Genomic DNA, 22,710 nt, shown 5'->3' with positions numbered 1-22,710 from the left:
CGTTTGGAGAACATTAAAATAACGTTACACAAACGTTAAAATAATGTTACAATAACATTAGGGGAATGTTAGAACAACGTTCTTCAAACGAAAAACTAACATTCTATTTTCGTTAAGAAAACTTTCCTGGCTAAACAAAAACAAACCTTAAAAAGAACATTCTGGGAACCAAAAAGTTGGTCCCAGCAAACACAGAACGTTCCCCTAACTTTAGCAGTTAGGTCCCATTTGATTCTTTTTTTGAGAACCAAACAATAACATTCTGGGAACATTCTTTTTAGGCTTTATTTTTTGCAAACATAAAATAATGTTCCCAGAACGTTGCAGGGTGGTTACTTTTAGATAACCTAAAAATTACTTATATTGAATGTTTATTATAACATTGATTATAGGCCTCCATTCATCCATTTTCCATACCGCTAATATAGTATACTATACTGTAATACTCAAAAAAAGAGAAAAAATCCCAAGTTTGGCAGGTCTGCATTTATAAAGTATTTGTGTCCTCTCTCCTGACGCTTCCCACTGTAACACGAGATAAGAGTGGCATGAGGTCATTTTGGTGTCACAGAAAAAACAAGAGAAACGTAGTCTTGAAAAATATATTTATTTCACAGAAAAGTCCTTTATATACACTGCCCGGCCCAAAAAAAAAAAAAACAAAAAAGAGATTCTGTTTGGATTTAAATAGGCAAATGCTAAAGAGTCTATGACTGGATCATCAGTGCTGTGATTATTATGTTTCCAGCATGTTATATGTTTGGGAACAGTTCTTTTAATTGATGGAGTGTGTAGCTTTTTGCTCCTCTTGATGGAAATAACATCACATTCATTTCCATCAAGAGGTGCATCAAGATCTTGTAATGACAAAGTCTCCTCCAGCACATCCCAAAGACTGAATTCAATGAATTTAAGGTCTGGACTGTGAAAATGATTCTTCATGCTCTCTCCCAACAATTCTTTTACAATTTGAGCCTGATGAATCTTGACATTATCATCCTGGAATATGGCCATGACGTGTCTTCCTACATGGTTGTTTAAGAACTCCATCAATTAGGGTTAAAAGAACTGTTGCCAAACATATAACATGCTAGAAACAATAATCGCTACATTAATGATCCAGTCATAGTCTCTTAAGGATTTGCCTATTTAAATCCAAACAGTGACTTTTTTGGGGCCGGGCAGTGTATATTTACAAGTTAAAATAATCAATGTTTTTATTTGTGCCTTTCCTAGTTCCATGACGTGCCTAAAGAAATGAGAAAATAGAGTAATTGTTTTGCCATTTACATGATTCATATGATCACATTTTCCTGCACATTCAAAGGATGGTCTTAGGATAATTTAATAAATTAAGCATTCAGAGAGAAATATGAAAAGAATACATTTGATATGATAAAAAACAAAACAAAACAAAAAAACAGACGAATCACAAAAGATGCATTATACAATTTTTTACAGTGTTCAATTATTCCTGGCCTCACAATGTCCCATTGTGAGTGGATATTGAGTACCTCCTGTGACATTAAGGAAAAATACATATCTTTTTCATAACAAATGTCAGATGTGTTCTGAAGACAGGTCATCCAATATAATGTACCATTCGGAGACCTTTAGAAAGCATGATAGGGAAGCGTCCGTATGAAGTCCAGTTTAAGACGCTCAGAGGCGAGTGTCTTGGATATTGTCCTCTGCCTCCTCCTGTAGTGTCTGAGTGACAGAGCTTAGTTTGGATTGAGGGGTGCGCATGCTGGAATTCCGACGAGGGAAGAGTTTGAGGCGCTCGGCTGGACTTATGGCCTGCTTTAGATGACTGGTTTCATTCAGCAGCTTCTGAATGGAATCGTAGGTCTTCACCTGACCCTTATCCATCATCTGCGACAGAGATCGAGGAAAACTTTTAAAAATCTATTTTCTGCTAAAACTAGTTTTTGAACAAAGTCTCTTATGTTCCCCAAGACTGCATTTATTTGATCAAAAATACAGTTAAAACAGTAATATTGTGAAATATTATTACAATTTAAAAGAACTGTTTTCTATTATAACATATATTTTTAATAATATAATATAATAATATATTCTTTAGTCACATGATCCTTCAGAAATCATTCTAATATGCTGATTTGCTGCTCAAGAAACAAACATTTCTTCTGTTTTTATCAATGTTGAAAACATGCTGCTTAATATTTTTATGGAAACTGATTTTTATCAGAATTCTTTGATGAATAAAGTTCAAAAGAGCAGCATTTATTTGAAATAAGTCTTTTGCAAATGTTTTACTGCCTTTTTTATCAGTTTAATGCATCTTTGCTGAATAAAAGTATTAATTTCTTTAAAAATACTGACACTAAACTTTTGAACGGTAGTGTACGTTTGCATTTTTTTTTTTGAATACCACAGATAAATTGTCCCTACTATCTGACAGAAATGACTGTAAATGTAAAAAGCACTCATTATTTTTGCTACTGTTAGGTGTTGCCTTTTTGTCACCAGTAAAAATAACTAAAATGTGAATAATAATTCTCAAAAAAAAAAAAATTTGATTTGATTTTAAGGGAGAAAGAGGTAGTGCAAGAGCTTTACCAAGAAAGACTGGCACTCGAGCAGCGGTTCCACTTTGTGCTCGGACAGTAATATAGTGCACGTGGAAAAAGACTGTCGCAATGTCTTCTTTAACACCTTTATTGTTCTGAAACCAAAGACAAAGCACAGCTACCGTTATTAACCATGACATGAATTCACTGTACTTTGGAATTAGCCAGTGGTGTTATTTGTGGAACAGTGATGTTGGGACTCACATTGGATCGAGATGGGCGCTAGGCTCGTCCAGGAGGAGGATCCGTGCTCTGCTGAGGATGGAGCGAGCCAGACATATGAGCTGTTTGTGGCCGTTACTCAGTACATAACCTCCGTATTCCAGCTGGAAGTCCAGTTTGTCTGGAAACTGCTCAATCAGTGTCTTGAGTCCGACCTTCACACACAAACACAGAAATAACTGCTCACTCAAACCTTCCAGCAAATCATCTATGCTTTTTACAGGAAGGGAACTGGTCATACTTGCAGTTCATTAAGGAATACTCTGTCATTAATTACTCACCCTCATGTCGTTCCACATCCGTAAGAGCTTCGTTCATCTTTGGAACACAAATTAAGATATTTTTGATAAAATCCGATGGCTCAGTGAGGGCTCCATTGACAGCAAGATAATTATTTTCAATGCCCAGAAAGCTACTAAAGACGTATTTAAACCAGTTCATGTGACTACAGTGGTTCAACTTTGATGTTGTGAAACGATGAGAAAAAAACTAAATAACGATTTTATTCAACAATATCTAGTGATGGGCGATTTCAAAACATTGCTTCATGAAGATTTGAAGCTTTACGAATCTTTTGTTTCGAATCAGTGGTTCAGAGCGTGTATCAAAATGCCAAAGACACGCCCCCCAGTGGTGAACCATTGAAACTTCGAAACACTTATGATGTAACGAAGAATCGTTTACTGAAATCACTTGACTTTCACGATCCATACCACTGATTTGAAACAAAAGATTCATAAAGCTTGGAAGCTTCATGAAGCAGTGATTTGAAATCGCCCATCACTAGAAATTGTTGAATAAAGTTGTTATTTTGGGTTTTTTTTGCCGCACAAAAAGTATTCTCGTCACTTCATAACATTAAGGTTGAACTACTGTAGTCACATGAACTGTTTTAAATACGTCTTTAGTAGCTTTCTGGGCATTGAAAGTAATTATCTTGCTGTCAATGCAGGCCTCACTGAGCCATCAGATTTTATCAAAAACATCTTAATTTGTGTTCTGAAGATGAACGAAGGTCTTATGGGTTTGGACCGACATGAGGGTGAGTAATTAATGACAGAATTTTCATTTTTGGCTGAACTAACGCTTTAAATAACACTCATACTGTATGTTCACTTAGATATTACAGCTAGCATTCACCCTATTTTCGATCTAATGTTCTGCCTTCATAAAATGGTGCACTGAATTTTGATGACTAAAATTAAAAATGACATTGAATTTAAATACTGTTAAAACTAAATAAAGAAAAAGGTACTGTAACAAGATGAAGTGTGTTATCTCTTGGCCCGCCATGACAGCATTTAGAGGTTAAGCATGTAATCACTGGTTCACAAAAAAGTCCTGGGTTTTCTTGATGGATAAACCAAATGACCTCATGCTTTGCTTTTGAAAAGGTCACTTATTTTATAAACAATAAATAGGAACCTCAAACGCCGGAGAAATTGGTATGTGTGTAAGTTAACAACTAATCAGAGAAGGAAAAATAAGCCCACACACTACCACAGCTTGCAAAACATGCAATATATTTAATGCAACGTTTCAGTCCGACATTCGTCAAGGATTAAAAAATGTTTTTTTTGTGGCTGACAAAGATCACATGACTAAATAGAATACATTTATTTTGTATTTATTAATGACATTTTTTAAATGGGAAACCTTTATGTGATCTTTTACAAAATTGTTAGGTAATTAGGTAATGAAAGTGTATAGCTAACTAAGAAAGGTAACATTTTATTTGCATATGGAGTTTATTGTAATTGTTTTTTAGTTAACATTAACTATGAACTATATATTTTTACAGCATATTTTAACCTGGGTTTATGTTAGTTAATAAAAATACAATTGTTCATTGTTTATTCATATTACTTCACTGTGCAATAATTAATGTTGACAGACTTTTGACTTTAATAATGTATTAGTAACTGTACTGTAAGTTAACATTACCTAAAATTAATAAATGCTGTATAAGTATTGTTTATGGTTAATTCATGTTAACCTTATTGTAAAGTGTTACCTTATTGGGATTTGACTGTATTAAAATCCTATTTGCTGTCTATACTATCTCTGGTCTTCATTTTTTTTTTAAACAAATTATTTTGTTTTACAAAACAATGTTACAACGTTGGCTTAACCAGTGGTGTGAGTTTGAAGCAGAGCTATCAGTTTGCTCAATGACAGATGGGGTGTTTGAAAGTTGTATGAATTACACCCTTCACCTATAAATGCTCAATGGCAAATAAAGTGTTGCCATAGTAAAGGCAGTAAAGACAATGCTTTTCCAGTGTCTTTGAACTGCTCTAGAAAAAAGGGTCATCAAACCACTTGACCTCACAGTCATTGATCATTTGCTCTGGACCCCTGCAGCAAAGACACCCACCTCCTCCGTGACCCGCCACAGCTCCTCATCACTATGGCAGCCATAAGGGTCTAGGTTCAAGCGGAATGGTCCCGTAAAGATGAAGACTTTCTGTGGTGGTGCAGAAGGAGACATTTACAAAAATATAACTTGATCAAGAGAGAGGATGAAAGCTGTTCCCAGAACTGCTGTTACCTGAGGCACCACGCCAAAGGCTTTCCTCCACTTCTGAAGTGGCATTTTGTTCCAGTTGACCCCGTCAATGGAGATATCTCCATCTGTGTAAACCAGCTTCAGGAGAGCATTGAACAGAGAACTCTTCCCAGAACCTGTTCGGCCCAAGATGCCCACCTGAAAAAGAGCACATGATCAATCTGAGCAGTGTTGCCAAGAATTGGGCTACTTTTACACTGTTGCCATGGGTAGTTTATGTAGTCCCCCCACCCTCGAACATGATTTTTACCCCCCGGAGTAAGATTTTTAATGGGGGACCACCCTGGAACACGACTGGGCTAGTTTTGGCCATGATTGGGCAAGTTTTCATTATCAATTGGGCGGGTTTTGTTGTGCAGACCTGGCAACCCTGAATATGACTTGAAATTTCTGAAAAATGCTATGGAAATACAAAAGTGCATCTTTAGCAATACTGTTGTAATGGATGCTTGTGTTTATGCCCTTCCCACATGGATTTCTCACAATATACATCGCAAAACTCACAGAAATTACTGTACAAAAGAATCTGACAAATATAAGGCTGAACACATGAGACTCTTATGCAAAAAATGAATTTTAGCCTTTAGCTAATTTGCTATATGTTGCTTATCACCGACATTGTTAGAAAGGCAAATGCAGTAACTTTGTCAAAACAGAAATATGACCAAAATCAAGTCCTGTGACTTGGCTCAACTGTGCTCAGATTTAAAGAAAAAGATACATGAAAACCACTATCAAAATCGAAGAACTTTGAATCCATTTTTCTCAGCTCCAGCGTTGGTGTAATTACCACATTTTGCCTTTGCAGAGCAGTACAATCCAAATTCTACGAATTGAAAATCTGGGATTCAAAATATAATTTAATATCTTGTTTTATATTCAAAGTATAGATTCTGAAAAACATAAAACAGAAATTTTATGACTAAAAATGAATAAGAAATATTTGCAATTCTAGATTATTTATAGGCCACTAATCAAATAAGCAAATTTGTGCCACAAAACTCCTTTACACAAAAGCTCAGATGTGATGCTGAGAATATAATTTGTAATGAAAAATTTGATTAAATTAGACTTAATACAAAAAAAACAAGCATTTTCACTAGTAACCTTTGACTTTTACTCACCACCGTATAAAATAAAGGCAAAATTCAAGCTATAGCCCATTGTTTTGTCTTGCTGTGAGACAACCCTGTTACAAAATGCACCGTTTGAAGAAAACCTAGCTTGTTAGCATTTATTTTTTTAACATTTAAAGAGGAGTTTAAGTCTGGGAATTGCTTGTACATACCCTCTGTCCACCCTCCACAGCGAAGGAGAGGTTCTTAAGGACAGCGTGACCCCCTTCTGTGTATTTGACTGTTAAATTCCGCACATCGATCTGACCTCGATTAGGCCAGCTTGAGTCAGCCTGTGCGTCGGTATTCTCTATAATCAGATCCGAGCCTTTGCTTTTGTCTGGTTTGGGTGTCTCGGACGGTAGGTCGATGAACTTAAACACCCGGTCAACAGAACGCATCTGGAGGAAGAAGGATTAGAAGAGCTATGATGTAATCAGGTCCACTGAGGTCCAAGCTGCATGTGGTTTGTTTAGCCTTTAAATGATGCTTAGCCTCTGTGTTTGCGTGTGCTTGGGAAGGCAGTATGAGTACGCAAACAGTTACACCATGTGGCAAAAATAAAGCACCACTACTGTATATATATGTGTATCAGTATTATTGTAACTATTCTCCTGATAGGGCCATAGTGAGGGAAAACAAAACGTCCTGCACCTTGATAAACCCAGTTAATGTTGCTTTAACTCACTCAGGCAATATTTTCAACAGCATTACAGAACAGGACAATTTCTGCAGTCTAGAACAATGGAAAAACATGCTGTTTTCAGGGAGGAAAAACTAAAAGGCACTTACCATTCCATCTACCGCAATGCTGGTGGCAACACACCACTGGAAGGTGCCTAGAATGAGCATTGCCAGGCATATGACGATACCAATCTCACCCGGTTTATCCTCTGTGGAATAACGCGCATGCATTAACGTGCACCAACAAGCAAGTATAAACATCAAGTACAAGGGTGCTCACAATGACCTCACTTCTACACTTCAAAGGCATTTTCCAAGCACTGTTTGCAATTATCTCTTTATACAACCAATTGTCTGTAAAACCTACTAAATCAAGCGTTCATTGGCTTTTTGGACCCACCGAGAACCATCAAATAAACAGTGGCATCCGCTGACTCAACGTGCTCTACTGCTTGCTTGGGTCACTCTCACATATCTTGCCTAGATACAGATGGAAGAGCGCTCTTACGGTTGGTTCCTACCGCAATCCAGGCGGCCAACGTGAAAAAGAACACGAAGATGATGTCGGCGCGGAAGAGAAACCATCGTAGGGTCGACAGATAGAGGAACCAGGTGGCTGTGTGTGTGTTGAGGGTCTTGTGGAACAGGTTCTCAAAGTAACCTTGCCTCTCAAAGGCCCTGATTGTCCACAAACCCTTCAGGGAGATGATGAGGTGGGAGAAAATGGGGCTCCGAGCTGTGATGAGAGAAGAATGAAACATGTCAACAATGTCCAAAAACAAAAAGGCGCTGTTTGGATTTAAATAGGCAAATTCTTAAGAGATTGACTGGATTGCAGTGGTTATTATGTTTCTAGCAGCAAAAGTTCCCTATTTCATGGAGTACGTAGCTTTTCATTTCTTAAACAACCATGTAGGAAGACACATCATGGCCATATTCCAGGATGACAATGTCAAGATTCATCAGGCACAAATTGTGAAAGAATGGTTGGGAAGGAGCATGAAGAATCATTTTCACACATAAATTGGCACCTGTGAGTCCAGACCTTAAATTAATTTAAAGTCTTTGGGATGTGCTGGAGTAGACTTTAGAAAGTGCTTGACTCTTGCATTGTCAATACAAGAGCTTGACCAAACACTGATGCACCTCTTGATGGAAATAAATGTTATGATGTTATTTCCATCAAGAGGTGCATCAATTTTTGGTATATTTTTGGTCAGGTAGTATATACTTCTTAAGCAATACGACGTGTCGCTCGGTGCACAGCAAGTCATTCGGTGCAAATCTTTTCCTCCACTGTAACGCTCAAATCAAACCTAATTTTGGTGTATGAGCCATTTTTATGATGACTTTTCGTATAAAGTTTAAAAGTATGATTTTTTTAAATATAAATTTATTTAGCAAGGTCACATTAAAGGGTTAGTTCACCCAAAAATGAAATTTCTATCAATAATTACTCACCCTCATGTCCTTTTAAACCAGTAAGACCTTTGTTCATCTTTAGAACACAAATTAAGATATTTTTGATGAAATCCAAGAGGTTTTTCAATCCTCAATAAAAAGCAATGAAATTACCACATTCAAGGTCCAGAAAAGTAGTAAAAACATCATTAAAATAGTCACAGTGACTACAGTGGTTCAACCTTAATGTTATGAAGCAACGAGAATACATTTTGTGCACAAAAACAAAACAAAAATAAAGACTTTATTCAACAAATTTGTCTCTCACCTTGACAAATCAGTCGTGTGCGCAGGTGATGCAACGAACGCAGTTTAGAGCTTCTGTGTTTACGTCCGAACGCTGGCTCAGTATTGGCGTATGCGTCGTGCTGCTCACGTGAACAGCATCTGCCAATACTGAGCCGGCGTTCTGACGTAGAACCTGGAAGCGCTGCAACATAAATAGCGTAGTAGAATGACAGGGGAGAGACGAATTTGTTGAATAAAGTTGTTATTTTTGTTTTGTTTTTGCAGACAAAAAGTATTCTCATCACTTCATAACATTAAGGTTGAACCACTGTAGTCAAGTTGACAATTTTAATGATGTTTTTACTACTTTTCTTGACCTTAAATGTGGTACTTTCATTGCTTTCTATTGAGGATAAAAAAAACTCTTGGATTTCATTGAAAATATCTTAATTTGTGTTCCGAAGATGAACGAAGGTCTTATGGGTTTGGAATGACATGAGGGTGAGTAATTAATGACAGAAATTTCATTTTTGGGTGAACTAACCCTTTAAATCAGTGGTCGCCAACCCGTCGATCGCGATCGACCGGTTGATCTTTATCACTGTTCCAGTAGCTCGCGAAAATAACAGAAATATGAGTACAAAAATACATTACATTTCTCCAGTCTTTGTACTGTATTTTTGTATTTATTTTTATGTTATTTTCTGGAACTACTGGGGCAGACAGATAAAGGTAAATAGCCCACATTATGTCTGAGCCTGTAAACGGCCGTTAACAAGAGGCCAGAGACGCTGAAGACGGACGCGAAGAGGAGAAAATTTTGTAGCAGGCAGAGCAGCTCACTGTTCACGATGCTCGAAATATAGGAAGAAAATATAAATATTGAATTAGGGGTGAGGGCTTATGAATTCATCTCTAAAAGGAGATCAGTCTTCAGGAAGATTTCGATGGCAATGGCATTTTATTTTCCTCTTACCTCCGAATAAAGTAGCTAATTATTAGCGCATTTCAGCTTTGTTTACAGCGGTAACCAAGGAAACGCTGTATCACTGCTGCTCCATAAGCGCCTCCTGCTGTCAGAGAGTGAATTTACGTCTCATTCAGCCTGCTGTTTTTGTTTCATGCTTTTTTTGTGTGTGTAGCATTTACAAAGATAAAGTCAGACTGTTCTGTTTTTGCTTTAAATCTTGAAATTAAATCTAATTCAAATAAAAAAACAACTGCTCATGCAACGTGCGTAGCATCTTTGTTTGGATTGTGATTAAAAAGCAGTGGTTCCCTCTAATTTGAAATGGCTATGTATTTTTGTTTATTATAATAATATTAATAATAAATATCTGCAACCAGTATCAGAATGGGCCAATTTGCTTGTAAAAATAAATAAATAAATCAGAATCTACATTGACCACGAAAAAAATACTAAATACAATCTGGGCTGTCTTTTTCTATCAAGTAGATCTTGTCTTTCAAAAAGGTCGAAGTCAGGGATCTTGGGCTTAAAAAGGTTGGTGACCACTGCTTTAAACTGATCAAAAGTCCCAGTTGTCATTGGAGTTTCATGTACACTTATTTTGATTTTCTGTTGTCTTGCTGTGCCTGTAGCTGTGTCTCATTTCGAAGGGTGCATCCTCCGGAGGTTGCATTCGAAGGTTTCATACGTCATTGAGGCTGTATCGTTTCAGAAAAGTAAGTAGGACTCTCCGAGCGCGACCTTGGAATGCGTCCTTCTTTCACAGGAATTCGGAGGATGCATGAGGTGTATCCTTCACTGCTGCAGATAGCCCACAATTCTTTGCGTCGCTGTTAACAACCGTCATTTATTTGAAAAAAATAAAAAATAAATGGCGGGCGTCATCAAATGTACATACAAGCGAAGATGTGTTTAAATGTAAGTAGTTTCATTCTCGTTTTTGTTTCAAACTTTGTTCTTCCTAATATCCTCCTCTTTTGTCTCTGTAACAGATATGTTGTACATAAGCCAGCTCCTCAAGCATTAACCAAAATAAAACAAGTAAATACATTTTATTTTCAAATTACATACAAATTTATTAATAATTTTCATTCATTTGCTGAGAGCGTAACAAGGTTGCCGTGAACGCGTTGGCATAGCAACGATATACTTCCTGTTTCCTTTCCTGCCTGTGTGTCCTACAAAGGACGTCTCGTTTAATTCTGGCTAAGGACACTCCATATACCGCATCCTTCACAGGATTCATCCTCTTGAGGATGCAGCCTTTGAAATTAAATGAAATGAGACACAGCTTGTGTTCTCTTCCTGTGGTTTAGTTTCTGTTTCCTTGTTTCTATTGCCATCTTGTTGGTTTCCATAGATACCCTTGTTGGTTACCATGTCAATTAATCACAAACACCTGTCCTTCATTTAGCCTCTTGTTACTTTTTAAACCCTCAGTCATTGTCTGTTCATTGTCTTGTGTTAACGTTTCTGGCTGGTGTTTCTCGTTACTGTTTCTTGTGTTTATTAAATGTGATTTCATCGTTCATCTGCGTCAAGCCTCTCGAATCTGGATTATCAAGTCAAGCAAGTACGTGACACCAGTAAAGACATTTATAATGTAATAAAAGAGTTATATTTCAAATAAATGCTGTTCTTGTGAATTTAATATTCATCAAATTAACCTTAAATAAAAGAAGTATTACGGTTCCCACAAAAATATAAAGGAGCAGCACAACTGTTTTCAACATTGATAATAAGACATGTTTCTTGAGCTCCAAATCAGCATATTAAAATCAAGGATCAAAAAATTATATATTAAAATATATTAAATAGTATTAAAATAAAAACAGTTTTAAATTCTAATTTTATTTCACAAAGTTACTGTTTTTACTGTAAAAAAAAAAAAAAAAAAAAAAAAAAGCCTTGGTGAACATAAGAGACTTCTTTTAAAAACATTACAAAAATCTTATCAATCCCAAATTCCTGAACTGTATGTAATTGAATTGACCACAGAAACTCATGCATTCTGGGAAATTATGTTTTCCCACCCCTTCCACCTCGTTTTCTTTGTTTCTAGTTAAAAATTTCAGTGCAATATGTTTGTACTAATATGTATGTTTCTAGTTAAGTCCTTTACAATCCACATGAATTTCAATTAATTTTAATATTACTTTCATTTAAAATTTTGAATTGCAATTCTGCATCCTGTTTGCTACCTCAATTCAAATTCAATGTAAATCCAGGAATAAAGGTAGAATTTAAAACACATCCTTAATTCAATTCTAAATGTTTAGAACGGATCAGAATTTTCTGTCTTTTGGGTCAACTACTCCTTCAACTGTCAATCTCAAGTACTTATTGAATTTCAACATTTTTGCCACACATTTCCAATAACAGAAGGCGTCAGGAACAGGAAGGAAGAAATAAATGTCCTGCCCTCTGTCCTTTGGCCTCCAGGCAACCTCATAAACAAAATTAACTAATCCTCAAGTTCAGCTACCCATGATATCACTAAATCATCACATTTTTCTCATTCATTACGGCTTTCCTTGCGGCATTCCTTTCTCTTTCTATAGGCAAGACAATGCCTTTAGTTTCTCTTGTCTGAAAAACAATAGAGTTGCGCAGTTTTCTGGGATCCCCGCCATAAAGCTTGTTGCTCATCGCTTGTGGACGATGAGTGAATGATATCAGGATAGCAGCAGAGGAAATCCCTGATCGGGTTTTGCCAACCCAGTATTACAAAGTACGGAAAGCCCTAGTTGCTTTCTCTGTGGCCCTGGACAGACTGACAGTGGGAAGAGTGTCGACAATTGAGTTACAAAAAACCAACAGAAACGGTCTGCCTTATTCAGAGAGGCAATAGACCATAGATAATTGGTTGAGAGACCAAGCTCTGACCTCCCGCCCATGCCACTTCCTCTGAGATATCCTCTCCCTTTCTGGTTGTCTCATCCATCCTCTGCTCCTCCCCTGTTTTCGGACCTAGCACTGACCTCCCATCAGGGCCCTGTCAAACTGGCCTTCTCGTCACTGGCAACAAGCCACACGCCAGCATGCAGAGTGCGTCAGGAATCCCTTTGCCAACTGCAAAGACGTATCTAACAACTGCATGCAAAGAATGCACACACTATCTGGCCTTACCTTCTGTCTCCAGCTGTTTAAGCTGTTGACCGGTACGGAGAAAGTACTTCCTCAACACAATGAAAATAATGGCCAGGGGAGTAGCCGCAAGGAATATGTACGGCCGCACGATGGACACCACAAGAATACATCCAACCACCACCAGAGTCAACTGTTGGAAGAAAAGCAAAAAAGCAAAGACTCTATGTTCTGTATTTTTTTAAAGAAATTAATACTTTTATTCAGTAAGGATGCACTAAATTGATCAAAAGAGAAAGTACATTTCTAATGTTACAAATTATTTCTATTTCAAATAAATGCTGTTCTTTTGAACTTTCTTTTCATCAAAGAATTCTGAAAAAAAAATGTTTTTCTAAAAATATTAAAGGTCCCGTTTTTCGTGGTTTTTTGAAGCTTTGATTGTGTTTATAGTGTGCAATATAACATGTGTTCATGTTTCGCGTGTAAAAAAACACAGTATTTTTCACATAATTTACTTATCTGTATACCGTTGTTTCCACTGTCATAAAAACGGGCTGATGACTTCCTTGTTCTATGAAGTCCCTCCTTCAGAAATACGTAACGAGTTCTGATTGTGCCAGCGGTTCCTGTGTTGTGATTCGACAGCTCTGAGCGCACCGTGCCCGGAAAAGTCACGACTCTTACCATAACGTGGAGATGCACGCGCTCAGTGTTATTGTAAACATGTCTTTAATATTACCCTATCAATTTGAGCCGGAATCAGACCCAGTGATTGGACTGCGGGATGAAAATAACAGCGTTTCGACGACATGGCGACAAACACACTCTACAAACGCAACGCTTGTGTATTCCTGTGGGCGGAGGTTAGTCAAAAAACTGTTTTAGTGATGTCATTAAAGAAGGAAGTAGAGGGATGTAGTCCAAACTGGCCGTTCGATGTAGGCGACTTCTGTTAAATAAAATATCTCGCTTGGCATTGAACTTTGAGCTTTAAAATGTTACAGATTTTATTTATACTCTAACAACAACATTACACACTAACTAAAGTTTGAAACATGGGATCACGAAGAACGGGACCTTTAAGCAGCGCAACTATTTTCAACATTGATAGTAATAAATGTTTGATAAATGAGCAGCAAATCAGCATATTAGAATGATTTATGAAGAATCATGTGACACTGAAGACTGGAGAAATGATGCTGAAAATTCAGCTTTGCCATCACAGGAATAAACTTTTTAAAATATATTAGAATAGAAAAATGTAATAACATTCCACAACACCAGTTTTTATTGTGTTTTTGATCAAATATGCAGCCTTGGTGAAATCTTTTTTTATATTTGAAAAAATTTAAAGGGTTAGTTCACCCAAAAATAAAAATTCTGTCATTAATTCCTCACCCTCATGTCGCTCCACACCCGTAAGACCTTCGTTCATCTTCAGAACACAAATTAAGATATTTTTGATCAAATCCGATGGTTTAGTGAGGCCTCCATTGACAGCAAGATAATTAACACTTTCAATGCCCAGAAAGCTACTAAAAACATATTTAAAACAGTTCATGTGACTACAGTGGTTCAACCTTAATGTTATGAAGCGACGAGAATACTTTTTGTTTGCCAAAAAACCAAAATAACGACATTATTCAACAATATCTAGTGATGGGCGATTTCAAAACACTGCTTCATGAAGCTTTACAAATCTTTTGTTTCAAATCAGTGGTTCGGAGCGTGTATCAAACTGCCAAAGTCACGTGATTTTAGTAAACGAGGTTTCGTTACGTCATAAGTGTTTCAAAATTTCAATGTTTCACCACTGGGGGGCATAACTTACATGCAGTTTTATACATGCTCTGAACCACTGATTTGAAACAAAAGATTTGTAAAGCTTCGAAGCTTCATGAAGCAGTGTTTTGAAATCGCCCATCACTAGATATTGTTGAATAAAGTCGTTATTTTGTTTTTTTGTTGCGCAAAAAGTATTCTCGTCGCTTCATAACATTAAGGTTGAACCACTGTTGTCACATGAACTGTTTTAAATATGTTTTTAGTAGCTTTCTGGGCATTTGAAAGTGTAATTATCTTGCTGTCAATGGAGGCCTCACTAAACCATCGGATTTGATCAAAAATATCTTAATTTGTGTTCCGAAGATGAACGAAGGTCTTACGGGTATTGAACGGCATGAGGGTGAGTACTTAAAGGTCCTGTTCTTCGAGATCCCATGTTTCAAACTTTAGTTAAGGTCATTGCACACTGAGTCCGAAATTTGCATGCGAAACTTTCGCACGTTAAAAAATAAATTCGACCTCACGTTATGTCAATCGTGTTTGCACACTGCCTCCGAAACTTTCGTCCGTCAAAAAAATATTCGGATCAGGTTCGATTTTCTGCGTTTTTCGCATCCGTGGCACGCATTTTGAGAGACGTTTTGACAATTCAGAGCCACCGTACACGAACGCAAAATTCCAGAATGCCATCTGACAAGTTGATCCACGTCGTCTACAGCACAAAACAGCAGCACTGAATGACAAACAACGTGAGGAATACAAAGAGACCGAATATAAAGACAGATTGTGCCAGTAGTAAAGCATCAAACAGAGCCACTGACATCCTGAAGTAATCTTTGAAACGCTCGGATAATCCCGCAGCTCCTTGATGAGGTGAATTCTCCTTTCTCGCTATGCAATCTCGGGATTGAAGGGACCCAATATTTCCTCTTTCTTTTTCTCTTTTTAAGAAGAGAGGAGACAACTAATCGTGCTCACTGCTTGAAGACTTCATTTTGTATTGTTTTGCGATTTGTTTTGTGATTTTTTCGCAACGCATTCATTAATACGCATCAGACTCAGTGTGCAAGGTCTCTGTGCGTGACAAATTTTTAGGATTGCGAATACGAAAAAACGCATGCGAAAATTTCGGACTCAGTGTGCAAAGGCCTTTAGTGTGTAATGTTGTTGTTAGAGTATAAATAAAATCTGTAAAATTTTAAAGCTCAAAGTTCAATGCCAAGCGAGATATTTTATTTAACAGAAGTCGCCTACATCGAACGGCCAGTTTGGACTACATCCCTCTACTTCCTTCTTTAATGACGTCACTAAAACAGTTTTTTGACTAACCTCCGCCCACAGGAATACACAAGAGTTGCATTTGTAGAGTGTGTTTGTCGCCATGTCGTCGAAACGCTGTTATTTTCATCCCGCAGTCCAATTACTGGGTCTGATTCCGGCTCAAATTGATAGGGTAAAATTAAAGACATGTTTACAATAACACTGAGCGCGTGCATCTCCACGTTATGGTAAGAGGCGTGACCTTTCCGGGCAAGATGCGCTAAACTGCTGTCGAATCACAACACAGGAACCGCTGGCACAATCAGAACTCGTTACGTATTTCTGAAGGAGGGACTTCATAGAACAGTAAAGTAAATTATGTGAAAAATAATGTGTTTTTTTACACGCGAAACATGAACACATGTTATATTGCACACTATAAACACAAACAAAGCTTCAAAAAAACCACGAAAAACGGGACCTTTAATGACAGAATTTTCATGGGTGATTTGGGTGAACTAACCCTTTAAACACATCACATTTGTCTATACAGAAGTGTCAAACCTCTTCCATACTGCAAGACAGTGTGGGCAATATTGTCCCAAAAAGCATAAATGTGTGTTAGAAATCATTAAAAAGCCTATAGGAAACATTCTTGCCCATTTGAAAAATTATTTTAGAGCATGTTATTGTTTGGCTAAATAGTACTGATAGTGTATGAATTCGTCAGAGTTGAAACCAGTGTTGGCAAGGCTGCGGTTTTCCTGCGGAATCGGGCTACTTTTACACTGTTGCCGCAGGTAGTTATTGTAGTCTGCGGGTTGATGCGACATCAACCACCACTCCGGTTAACCATCACTACCACAGGGGGTTTTGTTGTGCAGACCTGCCAACCCTGGTTGAAACTGAACTTGCAGAATGGCAGATCTCCAAAAGCAAGACTGAGCAACCCTGCACTAAACAGAAACCCATCTACCCATCAATTAAATGCTTTTGACTAAAATATTCACAAACCTGGACAAAGTCAAACATGAGGAGAGGAAGCATGTCATCTATTGTGGCCATGTCTTTGGTGAACCTATTCATGATTCGGCCTGCCAAAAAATGATATTAGGACACAAACGGTAAAGTATTAAGTCAGAAACTGGACCTCTGGAAATAAGATATTTTCAGCCTTACATAACACTGACCTGTCTTCATGGTATTGAGCACAGACATGGGTGCACTGAGAACAGCACGCAGCATCTTCTGGTGCAGTTTCTTGGAGATTGTGATCATAGTGTGCACAAATGGAAGACCCCGGAAAAATCCCATTGCAAGGAGGCTCTCTGACGTGGCTACGTAGATATAGAGAATGTAATAGCTGCTAGTGGGGGTCACGATGACTGCATAGTTTTGTCCAGGTGAAGACATGTTGGAGTGCTTTGTCATATTTGGGTCAAATCGCTGTTGCTCTTCTTTCCAAAGTTCACTGCAACAAAATAGTTAAAACGCAGTTTTTTTTGTGGATTGATTACAATTCTGAAGAATGCTTGACAACTAAATATGTTTTGTTAACTAGTATTTAAGGAAAGGAAAAACACTTACTCAGTTATCAGAAAGATCCCTGCTACAGATCCTGCAACCTAAAACACATAAGAAATCATTAGGATTAGTAAATCAAGATGTACGCTTCTGTTCTAAAGTTTTTCGGGTAAGATTTTTTTATGTTTTTGAAAGACATCTCTTATGCAGAACATGTCAGTACACATACAGTAGACAATACATAGAGATAAACATAGAAAATATTCAGATTACCTCAGCTGCTGCAACAATGAGGATGAAGATCAGTACATAAAGAAGACTTGTATTATTTGACACATATCTGACATATGTGTTCCACTTTGTTGTTTCAAATGCCTCCTCTATTTCATCAATTTCATCAACTAAACATGCCTGCAAAGAGAAGCGAATCAGATCATGTTAAAGTCTAGTATGTAAATTAATGTGTTGCATAGTGCAGGAATTTTCCACACCTCAATGTTCTCTTCTTCTAGGACCCCGGTGATGTCATACGTGCTGTCCGACAGGCGGCGAGTGTAGATGTCCAGCTCAGAAGCCAGTTCGCTCTGAGGCACGACGGACAGCCGTCTGCGGAAAGAAGACTGAAGGTGGTCACGACGGCCCTGGCCTTGTGCATTGGTCATGAAGGCTAACACCGACTGCCTCCTCTGACCAGCCATGTGCACCCCATGGTTATGATAGACGTCGCTTCCCATGAAGGATTCATCTACTAGCTCGTTCTCGGGTACCAGGGAGAACTTCCGGTCAGGTAATGTCCTGCGGACCTCTTCCTCTGGTACCTGAATGAAAGATGCCTTACGAGCTGCTCCAAGGGGGTTAACGATCACTGAAGCTTTTCTCTCATCTATGTACTTGGGCATGGGCGGGGCCACCTGGCGATAAGAGGAGCGTTCAGGTCGCATGCCTGCGCTCTCATCCACCGAGACGCGGTGGAGAGTCTCTGTCAGGATAGAGCAGCGGCGCTCAGCGCTGATGTTGTCATAGGCCTCCAAACCCAGAAGCAAAGAGCTAAAATCAGGACGCTCCGATTGAAGCTCCGAAAAGGTGCCGTAGAAAAAACTTTCACCATTGTGGAGCAGTATGATCTTATCGGCTCGCTTCATATGCTCAATCTTATTTGTTACCAAGATGCGTGTCTTGGAGGCCATCAGCTTACACAGACATCTGGGTAAAGACATAAGAATGAGATTACTCATTAATATTACTCACAATTAAGCTAAAATTAACAGTATAGTATGTGCTGTCGTCTCTTTTCGATTTGGTCTCTTCTATTGGTAAGAGGTCACTATTAATTTTTTAATCGTGTATAGAGAGCAACAGTGTCTCTATACACAGGAGCCATAGCCACGAAAAATCAACTTTTTTCTTGGCTATGGTTCCAAAAGTATTTTCCATAGGAATTTTGAAAAAGTTTTTATCAAAGAGTTATAAGTCATTTGAAATAAAAAAAGTATTTGAAAAGCAAAGGTACAAGACTAAGTACTTATCAACTTTAATGAGGGAAAGAACAACAATCCTAAGAATTACAAATGGCATAATCGAAATAAAAATGATGGATAAATATATATATATATATATATATATATATATATATATATATATATATATATATATATATACAGTGGGTACGGAAAGTATTCAAACCCCCTTAAATTTTTCACTCTTTGTTATATTGCAGCCATTTACTAAAATCATTTAAGTTCATTTTTTTCCTCATTAATGTACACACAGCACCCCATATTGACAGAAAAACACAGAATTGTTGACATTTTTGCAGATTTATTAAAAAAGAAAAACTGAAATATCACATGGTCCTAAGTATTCAGACCCTTTGCTGTGACACTCATATATTTAACTCAGGTGCTGTCCATTTCTTCTGATCATCCTTGAGATGGTTCTACACCTTCATTTGAGTCCAGCTGTGTTTGATTATACTGATTGGACTTGATTAGGAAAGCCACACACCTGTCTATATAAGATCTTACAGCTCACAGTGCATGTCAGAGCAAATGAGAATCATGAGGTCAAAGGAACTGCCTGAAGAGCTCAGAAACAGAATTGTGGCAAGGCACAGATCTGGCCAAGGTTACAAAAAAATTTCTGCTGCACTTAAGGTTCCTAAGAGCACAGTGGCCTCCATAATCCTTAAATGGAAGACGTTTGGGATGACCCTTCCCAGAGCTGGCCATCCGGCCAAACTGAGCTATCGGGGGAGAAGAGCCTTGGTGAGAGAGGTAAAGAAGAACCCAAAGATCACTGTGGCTGAGCTCCAGAGATGCAGTCGGGAGATGGGAGAAAGTTGTAGAAAGTCAACCATTACTTCAGCCCTCCACCAGTCGGGGCTTTATGGCAGAGTGGCCCGACGGAAGCCTCTCCTCAGTGCAAGACACATGAAAGCCCACATGGAGTTTGCCAAGATGGTGAGAAATAAGATTCTCTGGTCTGATGAGACCAAGACAGAACTTTTTGGCCTTAATTCTAAGCGGTATGTGTGGAGAAAACTAGGCACTGCTCATCACCTGTCCAATACAGTCCCATCAGTGAAGCATGGTGGTGGCAGCATCATGCTCTGGGGGTGTTTTTCAGCTGCAGGGACAGGGCGACTGGTTGCAATCGAGGGAAAGATGAATGCGGCCAAGTACAGGGATATCCTGGACGAAAACCTTCTCCAGAGTGCTCAGGACCTCAGACTGGGCCGAAGGTTTACCTTCCAACAAGACAATGACCCTAAGCACACAGCTAAAATAATGAAGGAGTGGCTTCACAACAACTCCGTGACTGTTCTTGAATGGCCCAGCCAGAGCCCTGACTTAAACCCAATTGAGCATCTCTGGAGAGACCTAAAAATGGCAACGTTTACCATCCAACCTGACAGAACTGGAGAGGATCTGCAAGGAGGAATCGCAGAGGATCCCCAAATCCAGGTGTGAAAAACTTGTTGCATCTTTCCCAAAAAGACTCATGGCTGTATTCGATCAAAAGGGTGCTTCTACTAAATACTGAGCAAAGGGTCTGAATACTTAGGACCATGTGATATTTCAGTTTTTCTTTTTTAATAAATCTGCAAAAATGTCAACAATTCTGTGTTTTTCTGTCAATATGGGGTGCTGTGTGTACATTAATGAGGAAAAAAAATGAACTTAAATGATTTTAGCAAATGGCTGCAATATAACAAAGAGTGAAAAATTTAAGGGGGTCTGAATACTTTCCGTACCCACTGTATATATACAAATGACATAATAGAATACACACATGACTCTATTATGTCATTTGCAGTGCTTCATGGGAGTGAGCAAGCGCTAAAGAGTTTCTTTTTCACTAGGAATCCTGTTAAACATGATTATTTAAAAAAAGTTGAAATAATGTGGGCCGATGCCTTCAACAAAAGCATATACCTTCGATCAACAACATCAAAGCTCACAGTAGGTCTGTCTTTTAACGGTTAATTGTAATTTATCAAATTAAAATTGATTAAAATCAATTCCCTATGGAGAAAATGAATGGGATTTTTTACTTGCAGAACCCAACTGTTGAACTCTATTAACTTTACATGGAAATTCTAAAAAAAGATACTGGTTTTGTTTAATGCAACTTAGTAGCAAATTAGTTTTTATTTCTTTTGGACAGACAGAAGTTCTGATCCCGAGTCTTCCATGGCAGAATGCAGGCAAAAAGCAATCTTAGAATTAATGAAAGTCAAAATGCTACATGATGTAATTATTTAATTATTCAAGAAATGAATAAGTTCATTACTTAGTCAAGTGAATCCAAGTGCAATCCTGAAGAGCAAAATTCCTACCATGACAAAGAGAATGTGATATACATACTTGTCAAATATTTCTTTTTCTGTTGCAATATCCAGGTGAGTAAATGGTGCGTCAAGCAGGTAAACATCAGCATCTCTGTAAACAGCCCTGTGCAGATAAAAATGAAGTTTAACTACTGAGAATTTGATCAATTAAATACAAATCAAGTATATTAAATGAAGTTTACTTTACGGAATATTTTAATTCTGTAAATTCACACTATAATAAGACTTGAAAACAATAAATACTTTGCAAAAAAAAAAAAAAAAGTCACAAGCCCAGAGACACAGGGACGCTTTCATACAAACAAACAATAAAAAGTTGTCAAACTCTTATTTTATGGCTGCATGATTGTATTCAATTGTAAGATTTAATATTGACTTTATGGCCATGTAAATCTAAGAGATTGTTACATTCCTGACATGATGTAACAATGTGTTGTGACAGTTATTAAAATGCCATACTTATATGAATTACATTCTTCCCTAAAGTTTTGTGGGAAAGAGCAACCATGAGGCAGGTGAGGACTCTAGTGTGGATTAAACTACAGGTGCTGGTGTACATCTGAGGAGTTGAGAGATGTCTAAGTGTAGGTGAGGAAATGTGTGACATACCTGGCCAGGGCTACACGTGCTTTCTGACCCCCACTCAAGTTTAAACCCCCCTCTGCCATAGGCGTCTTATCCTTCTCAGGAAGAGCAGCCAGATCCTAACAATAAAACAGACAATGTCATCACACAGAGCAAGTAAGACATTGTGAGAAATTTAGGGAAAACACCACATGCTATTTTACATGACTCTGAAGTGCACAGACACACACAGGTCAACACACTCACAGCAGAAATAGTTGGTAAACTGTCTATATTTGGTGCTTAAAACAAACTCAAAACTTAAACCAGCCTAAGATGCTTTCAGGTATTCTTCAGCTAGTTTTGTCAGTTCCCAAAACCCCTCTAATACCAGCAGAGCAGCGTTACAATGTTAGGCTGGTTTAAGGTTGTTGTTTTTTTTAAGAGACCACATGCAACTTGAGATGAATGATTCTCATGTAGAAGGTTCTTACCTTGTCATCAACTCTGTTTGTCCATTTTAGGAGCATTAAAAATAATAATTAAATGAAGTGATGCAGTGAGAAAGACTCTAAAACACTACACAAACAAATCAGTGGGGAGCACTGGAGCACTGATGTCTTAAAGATGGAAATGCTGAGGTTTACTGCCCAGACACAACATGAATGAGGGCTGAAGTGCTAGTATATCAGTGCTACAAAAGGAAATGCATGGATAACACAAGCCAACTAAACTTGGGCGTTTCCACTTTACATTTTAAAGACCATTTATTAGATCCTGCTATTCTTGTCGTT

The 22,710-nt window shown here is 37.9% G+C and overlaps 1 protein-coding gene across 1 annotated transcript in view; it reads right to left on the bottom strand.

Moving 5' to 3' along the window:
* Window positions 1–1,327: 1,327 nt before the first annotated feature.
* Window positions 1,328–22,710, bottom strand: part of cftr (CF transmembrane conductance regulator) — a 35,420-nt gene continuing 14,037 nt past the window's right edge. Inside the window, exons 12-27 of the mRNA XM_048169133.1 lie at window positions 21,962–22,056; window positions 21,369–21,455; window positions 17,994–18,705; window positions 17,776–17,913; window positions 17,566–17,603; window positions 17,169–17,449; window positions 16,993–17,072; window positions 12,973–13,123; window positions 7,693–7,920; window positions 7,293–7,393; window positions 6,674–6,901; window positions 5,368–5,523; window positions 5,194–5,283; window positions 2,799–2,971; window positions 2,584–2,689; window positions 1,328–1,875 (exon numbers count right to left, since the gene is read on the bottom strand). Of these exons, the coding sequence (XP_048025090.1) occupies window positions 1,663–1,875; window positions 2,584–2,689; window positions 2,799–2,971; window positions 5,194–5,283; window positions 5,368–5,523; window positions 6,674–6,901; window positions 7,293–7,393; window positions 7,693–7,920; window positions 12,973–13,123; window positions 16,993–17,072; window positions 17,169–17,449; window positions 17,566–17,603; window positions 17,776–17,913; window positions 17,994–18,705; window positions 21,369–21,455; window positions 21,962–22,056 (2,877 nt within the window). The 3' untranslated portion in view covers window positions 1,328–1,662. The remainder of the gene's footprint in view (window positions 1,876–2,583; window positions 2,690–2,798; window positions 2,972–5,193; window positions 5,284–5,367; window positions 5,524–6,673; window positions 6,902–7,292; window positions 7,394–7,692; window positions 7,921–12,972; window positions 13,124–16,992; window positions 17,073–17,168; window positions 17,450–17,565; window positions 17,604–17,775; window positions 17,914–17,993; window positions 18,706–21,368; window positions 21,456–21,961; window positions 22,057–22,710) is intronic.

This window comes from Megalobrama amblycephala, linkage group LG19 (genome assembly GCF_018812025.1).
Source record: "Megalobrama amblycephala isolate DHTTF-2021 linkage group LG19, ASM1881202v1, whole genome shotgun sequence".
Taxonomy (NCBI): Eukaryota; Metazoa; Chordata; class Actinopteri; order Cypriniformes; family Xenocyprididae; genus Megalobrama; species Megalobrama amblycephala.
The sequence above is the reverse complement of the archived record's forward strand: the minus strand, read 5'-3'. Positions and strand labels throughout refer to the sequence as shown.